Source organism: Chrysochloris asiatica, unplaced genomic scaffold (assembly GCF_000296735.1).
Source record: "Chrysochloris asiatica unplaced genomic scaffold, ChrAsi1.0 scaffold00023, whole genome shotgun sequence".
In the NCBI taxonomy this organism is placed as follows: domain Eukaryota; kingdom Metazoa; phylum Chordata; class Mammalia; order Afrosoricida; family Chrysochloridae; genus Chrysochloris; species Chrysochloris asiatica.
In genome coordinates, this window is record NW_006408541.1 from 14,253,864 (window position 1) to 14,262,798 (window position 8,935).

An 8,935-nucleotide genomic window follows, 5' to 3' on the forward strand; every position below is an offset into this window, starting at 1 on the left:
TCTCTCTCTTTCCATGAATCTAGAGTCCTCAGCTGCTCCCTCTCTCCATGTCCTCATCTCTGTCTCCATCTCTGGTGTCACTGCTTCTCTGGATAAGGTCCCACATTCTGCTTGTGCTCTTCTCCCTTGATGGTCCTAGGGTCCTCTGTTCTGGACTGTAAGATTAACTACTCTGTTTTTGTTACAAAACTTCAACCTTTACAATTGTGACAGTTGTAATTAGTCATGATAACAATTACTCACTATTGAATCATAAGAATCTTATCCCCATCTCTTTTTACCAGACCCATCTAGATAAGATGAAAACTGTTCAGCGGGGACTCTATCTCCCTCCACCACACTCTTAAACTAAACTCCCTCTTAAAACCTTGTAAGCCAGTCACTTTGTGCCTTTATTGCCCCCTCATTTTAGGTAGACAATGTCTAAGTTGCCTGTCCCTATCTACCCTGTGTACAGAGGGGATAGCATTGTTACTTGATGTAAAGACTTCTTCCCTCTCTGTTTGTATTTTGAGCTACTACCTCCATGAGTATAGGTCAAGTTCATCAAATTGTAACAATTTGCCCTTGTTTCCTTTATAAAAAATTTAAAAAAAATTTAATCTTCCTCTAGTCGAGTTCTGCTTATCAAGTCATCGAGGTTAGGCCAAATGGGTACTACAGCAAGTTTAGGTGTTCTTGTGCATCTCCCCTCACTTCATATCAGCTGGATGCTTCACTCTCAGCTCTAGCCCTCTGAGGCTATGTCCTTGTCCATGGGCTCAGGTGTCCCCAGGTCTCACCACACTTTGGACCAACCAGCCCTTCCTCTTCTCTCTCTCTCCTCTCCAGGTCAATGGGAGTCTATGGAACATGGTTGAACTCAGCCCATTTCTTCATTGCTGTGCACTGGCCTGTTCTTAATACCTAGAACAGTGGCTCCGAATCCTTGGGTGGTCCAAAGCAGTTAACAAGCTCAGCTGCTAACAGAAATTTTAGGGGTTCGAGTCCACACTGAGGTACCTCAGAAGATAAGTTTGAAGATCTACTTCTGAAAAATTAACGTTCGAAAACCCCATGGAGCACAGTTCTACTCCAATACGCATGGAGTCTCCATGAGTTGGACCTAATTTGAGAGCAACTGGTTTAGAAGAATGCCTGGTGCATGCCAATCTGAGTTGGATGAATGAATGCATGTATGTTCCCAGTTCATGTTTTAGACTCCATGTTGGGAGAAATCTCTTGGAAGCTGGAGAGGTGAACGAAGTGGTGGTTATGGGGAAGACAAGTGAAACAAGATTCTGCCAGTTCACTGACAATGTCTGAAAATTGGTTTGGCATGGATTTAAGGCAGACACAGCTGGTGACAAAGTGCTTGTGACTGAGTGTCTTAGGTCTTTAGAAATACTACAAGGGGGGGTGGCTTTGACAAACAGAAATTTATTCTCTCCAAGTTTAGGAAGCTAGAAACCCAAATTCAGAGCGCTGCCTCTGGAGAAAAGTCCTTATTTCCTTTCAGTATCTGTGGGTACATGTGTCTTGGCATCAATCTCTCCCTGGATGTAGGAGTTCCACAATGCAAGGACCCCAGGCCCAAAAGACACACTTCACTCTTGGTGGTAGTAGGTCGAGCTCTACTTGCTCATTTACTGTCTTTTGTATCCAAAAGAGACTGACTCCAGAAACAACCTCATCGTGTAGATTAATTTACATCTGGCTCCATTAACGTCACAGAAGTGAGGATTTGCAACACGTAGAATAACGATGTCAGAGCAGAGCTGATCACACCATGGGATGATGACATCATGTTAGATCTCATTGCGGAGGTGATGACAACATCCTAACTGGGAAACCACTGAGAATCCTGGTCCGGCCAAGTGGACACAAAATTTTAACCAGTACAGTGGGGTTGGAGCAGGAGTGGGATGTGAGATCTCTATTTCTCATTCTAAAGTGACTAGGACCCCCTTCTCATCCCCTTCTCTCCTGCTGGTTGGAATGTGACCCTGGAGCATTTGCAGAACATCACAGATCAAGGATGGTGGATTCACTGAAGCTGGCCGTAATTGGATTTTCACAACTTGTGGCTTCCCTACCTGCCTTGGGTTGTTTATGCCTGAACTGTAAAGACAAAATCTTCTTTTAGAAAATCCTCCCTCTATTTATGTCTTTTCACCGATATCCTAATATAGTCACCTAGTTCAGGTTCTTTAGTTTTGCTATCTGTCAAAGCAGGCATGGGTCTAACGAGAACCACCATGGAAGACAGTTGTACAAAATGGCTATCATGTCTTCATAGTGCCTAGTACACGGTGAACACTCAAAACCCAGAAACGGTTATAATGATAACTTTCCCCCTTTGAACAAAGGCTCCAGGAATGGAATTTGCCCAGGACATTTAAAAGGCAGGCCACAGCAGACATTTGAAGAGGGTGTGACTGTGTTTTTGCTGGTTAAAGAGGAAACTGTCAACTTTCAGTAAATTACCACTGAGGTTGCCACGTGTTGGGATTTGGGCTAGGGTGTCCAATTTTTGAGTTTTCAGTCCAGGAAACTGAAAAAAAAAAATTAAAAAACAACAACAAGGAAAAATCCCAACCTCCAAACTAAAACCCAGACATGTAAATGTATATATCCAGTTGAAACCATCTGGCACCCTTGACTGTAACATTTCAAGACACAGGGTCCAGGTGAGTCTCTGGCCTTGATTAAGTTGCAGAGTTAACGTGTACACAGTGATCTTCCTCTTTCTGAACGTTTTCCGTAACTTTTATCCTAATCCAGCCTTCAGCTTTACAAACATTGAGTGTTCGCTCCATTGGGACCAGATATAATGGAGACCAGCATTCCTCAGGCACGTCTGTATTTAAATGGCTAAAGTGTAAGAAAAGAGGATCTCAGTGGATATTGTTAACTTGGTTCCGACTCATAGTGACCCTGTATAGGGTTTTGGAGGCTGTAAATCTTTATAGGCACAGAAAGCATTATATTTCTATCTCGGAGCATCTAGTGGGCTCGAACTGAATGACTGATCTCAGGGTTCGAAGTCCAGTGCTTATCCTACAGAGCCCCTGACCATATCATCCTCCTAATGGGGGATATTATTAATAATTATGCTGGGACAACAGTCATAAGCTGAGATGATCCCAGGTAAACTGGGGTGTATGGTCTCCCCATCTGTAGAAGAATCAGTTCATCTCAGTGAGAAGAAATCCAGGGAAAAGGAAACATATCAGCCAGGACACCTTGGACTGCAAGAAAAGTTGACTCAACAGGCTTAAATATTTTAATATCTTGTAATATAAGGAGTCCAGAGGCAAGCAGCTCCATGATTAGTTAATTCAGTAGCTCAGTGACATCAAAGGTCTGTCATTGTATCATCTTAGCAATGTCTTCCTCATGGTCTCAAAATAACTGTCACAGCTCCTGGCATCATAGCCTCTCCCAGTTCTGATGGTTAACACTCAATTGCTAGGCCATTCTAAGAACTTTCCATCTATTCATTATTTTAATTATTTTAAACAACACAACAGCCCTGTGAGGCAGGAACTATTATTGGCTCCATTTTACAGATAGGGACACAGAAGCTCAGTGAGGTTAAGCCATTTGTACAATCACCCAATATGAAAGTGGTGGGGGTGGGATTTGAACCCATGAGTCTCTAGAGCTACAACAATGTCCAAAGGCTGGAACAAAGAAGGCATCATGTCAGCAACAGGTTTGGGATTTGAATGGAGGGTCCTAAACGTCTCCCCACTTCGCCCGCCTACTTTCCAGGGGTCATGTTTCCAGGGCTTTCTGGCACAAACGTGATTTGGCAAAGCTGTGGAGCTCTGACTTAGTCTGACATCTGTTATGTTTGAATCAGATCTTGAACCAGAGCCCTCTGGCTTCCTATGGTGAAATTTTGCCGTGGGCAGCACTCGGGGTGGCTCAGCAGAAACTATGAAGGGGAGAATGACCAAGGGTGGAGCGGCCTCTTGCCTCTTCTCAGAAAGCTGCTCTAGACGCTCAGAACAAGAATGACCTGACTTACTGAGAACTCATTTGCATTTGGAAAAAGATTGCTACTTCTGGGCAGTCCAAGAACTCATTTTTCACCCAGCTTGTTCAACTCTGATGGACAAAAATCACTTCTTATTTTACTTTTCTTTTCTTAATTAAGAGGTCCCTGGGTGACACAACAAGGAGCCATAGTGGTGCAGCGGGTTAAACAATGGGTTGCTAACGAAAAGGTTGGTGGTTCGAACCCACCAGCTGTTCTGTGGGAGAAAGATGAGGCAATCTTCTTTCATAAAGATTTCCAGCCTTGGAAACCCTATAGTACAATTCTACTCTCTTCTATAGGGTTGCTATGAGGCAGTATCAACTGGACGGCAGTGGGTTTGGGTGATGTAAGTGGTTGGTGCACAACTACTAACCTCAAGGTTTATGGTTGAGACCCATCCAGTAATGCTGTGGAAGAAAGGCCTGGCAATTGTCTTCAGTAAAGATGTAGTTATTAGTGCCGTTGAGTAGGCTCCGACTCATAGAGATCGTGTATAGGGTTTCTGAGGAGTGGCTGGTGGGTTTGAACCACCGACCTTGTGGTTAACAGTCCAGTGCTTATCCTACAGTAAAGATTACAGTCAAGAAAGCCCTATGGAGCAGTTCTACTCGGTGACACATGACATCAACATAAGCCAGAAGCAACTTGAGGACAATGGGTTTGGTTTGTGATTTATCTTAATTCATTTTTCTTCTAAACAGAGTTTGGGGAGGGGACCTTCTAGTCCCAAGCCTGCAGAAATCTTTAGAGGGTCTTGTGAAGGAACAAGGAACTATTTGTGTGGTGTTTCTAAGCAGTGTGTCTTTTCTGCAAATGTGAAACTTTAGCAACAGAAACGAAATGGTATTTCCCACTATTTGTGCAGCACATGGCAACGGAAACTCTAAAATTGTCCCTGCTGCAGAGAATTTCCCTATCATTATCATGGTTTTTTTTTACCCTGAAATGAAAGTTAGTATTTTTTTTTTTTTTCTTCTCTCTCCTTGTTCTTCTGATGGATGCTTCCCAGCTCTAGACTATTTTAGACCCTTGCTCTGGTATACAGACATATACTCCCACCTGGAGGGTCTGAGAAGGAGGTGATGGGGTAGAAGAGATGAGCGGTCAAGCCTGCCTACAGGGCAAGAAGAAGAAAATGCACCAGTGTGTGCTGGCTTAGTCATGTTGGGTTCATTGAACTTGTCTGTGCCAGGATTTGCTGGGAGGCTGCTAGGCCTGTAACAGAGGGAGTTCCCACTGATCACGCCAATAGGGAGTGTTCCCCCATCTGAGTCACCAGACCTGGGGTAGGTGGTGACCTGGGACCGAGGCCTGGATGTGCCACCAACCAACACTGATGCTCCAGGCCCATCCCTTCCAGGTCTTAGAGGAACTGAACGACTCTTGTTTGCGTATTGTTTGTTTGGTTGTTGTCCTTCTCCCTGGGCTCTGGACTCAGAATGCCAGGGAGGGCAGGGACCGTATCTCTTGTGCTCCCTGCTATATCCCAGTGCCTGGCACATGCTGTTAATATGGACAGTCAAGTAGGTTTTGACTCTCAGCAACCTTGCATAGGGTTTCTGAGGAGTGGCTGGTGGGTCTGAACCTCCAACCTTGTGGCTAGTAGGCCAATGCTAATCCTACAGCGCCACACCAGGACTCCAATGCCTGGTGCATAGTAAAAATACCCCCAAAACCCAACAAAACAGTTGTCTTCAAGTAGATTCCAACTCTTGGTGATCCCACGTGTGTCTGAGTAGACCTGGGCTAGGTCATTTTTCCAAGGAGCGGATTCGAACCACCAACCTTGAAGTTGATAGCCAAGGGATTGTTTGTGTTATCTGGGACTCCTAGTACATAGTATATCCTCCATAAACATATGTCCAAGGAATGACTGAGGGAACATGCTGTTTATTTCATCTCTCTGCCAGTCTTTTCTGCTGGAATGGCAGCTCCCTGGGGCTGGACTTTGGTGGTCTCTTTCACTTCTAGAACCTAACCCAATGCTCAGCACAGAGTAGGTGCTTGGGGCAGACACTGTTAGTCTCTTGACAACAGAACCCCAAGTGGTTTAGGCAATCATGTTCTGGGGGGATGAAGTAGGATGTTCTAAGCTGGTGGTGTCAACTCCTTGCTGTTGGTCAGGGACTCTTCAGGTGGCTATGTGACTCAGCTCTGGTCAATGAGGTGCAAGGGAAAGTTTGCTGGGGGATTCTGGGAAAATCCCGCCCCCCCCCCAAGAGAGCCACAGAAGATTTTTTACCCTTTTTTTCCCACTTTGAAGCTGTTGTGTGAGGAGATAGTGTTAGAGCAGCCATCTTGGGACTGTTGTTATTGCTAAGCGCTGTTGAGTTGGTTCTGATTCACAGTGACCCTGTATAGGGTTTCCAAGGACCACTTGGTGGGTTTGAACTGCTGACCTTACAGTTGGCAGTCCATTGCTGATCCTACAGCGCCACACCAGGACTCCATCATGAGGCCCCAAACCATGGGAGAAAAAGCCACCAGGATGAGGAAAGCAGGGTTGAAGGAGGCTTTGGTCTTTGATGATAATCAACAAGTCAGAATGTTGAAGCGACAGAGTGGGTCTGGGATGGACTCCATCCACAAATGTAGAATCGTCTGGGTGACATTTTAGGCAGTGTAGACAGATTACTGGATGAATTGTGGGATTTGTGTATGTGAGACAAATAGCTCTGTGAACTTCAAACTGACTTTCCTTAGTCACAAGCTGAGGAGACTGGTGTTTATTGAGCACCTACCCTGTGCCAAAGGAGCTCTGGTAGCGTAGTGGTTACGAATCTGGCTGCTAACCTCAGGGTCAGCAGTTCAAAACTACCAGCTGTTCTGCGGGAGAAAGATGAGGCTTTCTGTTCCCGTAAAGATTTACAGCCTCGGAAACCCTGTACAGGGTTGCTATGAGTCAGAACCAACTCCACGGCACATAACAACAACAACAACAACCCTGTGTCAGCTATCTATGTCAGGTACTTCAAGTTCTCAACCAGGGCCGACTCTGTCCTCCACAGGACGTTTGACAGTGTTTGGAGATTGCTACTGGCACCTAGTAAGTTTATGCTTTATGCTAAATGCCCTACAATGCACAGGGCATCTATGAAAAAGAATCATCTACTCCCAAATGCTAGTAGCCTTAGAGTTGAAAATTTCTGCGTATGTATGTTTCACTCTTACAAAGAAACCCATTTTACAGATTCAGTTTGGAGTGTTGAAGTATCTTGGACAAGGTCATCCAGCTCGTTAGACTTGAAGATGGGATGCAAATGTAAGCCTGCTTCATTCCATGAAAAAGATGATTTCATAGGAAGATGAGGCCATTGAGGCTTAGAAGTTGTATAAGGACATAGAGCTTCTAAGTGGCAGAGTATGAGACCCCAGAGAATGAGACTTTTCTCTGAAAAACTCAGGAACAAAAGGTCAGCCACCTTTTGGACATAACTGGTCTCCATCAGTCATGCCAGAATCCCGTATCTCACACCCCTTAGTCCCTAAGCAATAATCCTTCAAGGTGCAGATCAAATGCTACCTTCTCTGTGGTCCCAAGGGAACAGAGCTCCGTGGGGCTGAAGCCTCCCTGTCTTCTCCTTGTGTTCCTAGGCACTTGCCATATTTAGACAGTCAGCCCATAGGGAGAACCAGACTAGGTGTTTCCAACAGAAAGAACATAAATAAAGCAATATATTTCCTACCCACATCTACTGCAGTCTAGAGGGAAAGAGTATATGCATCAACTAATCTACTGGGAGGTAATATAATCTCTGGCCTCTGCAACTGGGGCCAGTTAGAGATTGTGTGGGCAGTTTGGACACTGGGTTCAGGTCAAAGGGCCAGTTCTCTTACATGTAGTCATCCCAAACAAGAAGTAGTATTTACAGAGAACTTTCTAGGGGCAGGGCACTGTTCCAAGTACTCCCCATGGGTGCTGGGCCCTGAAATAGGTAGCATTGTTATTCCCATTGTATACCTGAAAAGAAACGAAGGCTCTTGATGGGAGGAATGTCCAAGGTCACCCAGCTAACAAGTGAGAGAGCCAAAATTTGAACTTGAGCAACAGCTAGGTCCCAGGACTCCCTCACCTTTCCATATCTTCCTCTGCGGCAGGGGAGGGGGTGGGTCAAACGACACCGACCAGCCTGGACCCCAGTTTCCCAGGGTCTGATCCCGGGTGTAGGTGAGTGGAGCTCGAGAGTAGGTAATAATTTCTTCTGGAAGAGGTGGAAAGGACAGGGTCATCTCCTGAGTTCAAAGAATTTAAGAAAGGAAGGAAAGAATAAAAAGGAGGAACGAAGGAGAGAAAAAGCAGAAAGAAAAGCGGATATACGAGAGCGCGTGAGTTCCGTGTCTTCCTACCCAAGGTCGTGGCAGCACCCGAGGGCACCCAGAAGGCCCAAGTGTCCCTGGGTGGGAGGCCGAGGACGTGCGGTCAGGAAAGTGGCCGCCCCTCTCTTCGCAGGAGTCGGAGGGAGGGTGCGGAGCGGGGGCCAGTTTGCTCCGACCGGGCCCACTGCGCGTTTTCCCACCCGTGTTTATTCCGCCCGAGCAGCGGCAGCGGCGGCGGGACCTGCGTGCGTGTGCATGTGCGCCGCTGGTGTCGCGTGTGTCGGAGTGGGAGTGGCGTAGCCCGCGGGGGGTGGTGCCACGCGTCCAGGCGCGGAGTTGGTGGGCTCACGGCTGCGTGAGCACTGCTTGAGCTCTTCAGCTACGCGGGACCTCTTCCGGAGGGCTTTCCCGCCCTGGTGCCACGGGCGCCCCAGCTCCAGCGGCGCAGAGTTTCCGACGGGGCCGCTACCTCAGCGGCTCTTCTCCAAGGGGCCCCGTGAGCGCGCGGAGCGCCTCTGCGGCGGAGCGCGGCGTGGCACTTGGCAGACGCTCCCTGGGCGGCTGTGGCGGTGGAGGGGGGGCGCCGTCTGG

General features: G+C 46.9%; 1 protein-coding gene across 1 annotated transcript in view; it reads left to right on the plus strand.

Moving 5' to 3' along the window:
• PREX1 (phosphatidylinositol-3,4,5-trisphosphate-dependent Rac exchange factor 1) overlaps positions 1-8,935 on the plus strand; it is a 353,334-nt gene that overhangs the window by 86,107 nt on the left and 258,292 nt on the right. The window contains exons 2-3 of the mRNA XM_006839328.1: positions 8,380-8,629; positions 8,724-8,913. Of these exons, the coding sequence (XP_006839391.1) occupies positions 8,380-8,629; positions 8,724-8,913 (440 nt within the window). The remainder of the gene's footprint in view (positions 1-8,379; positions 8,630-8,723; positions 8,914-8,935) is intronic.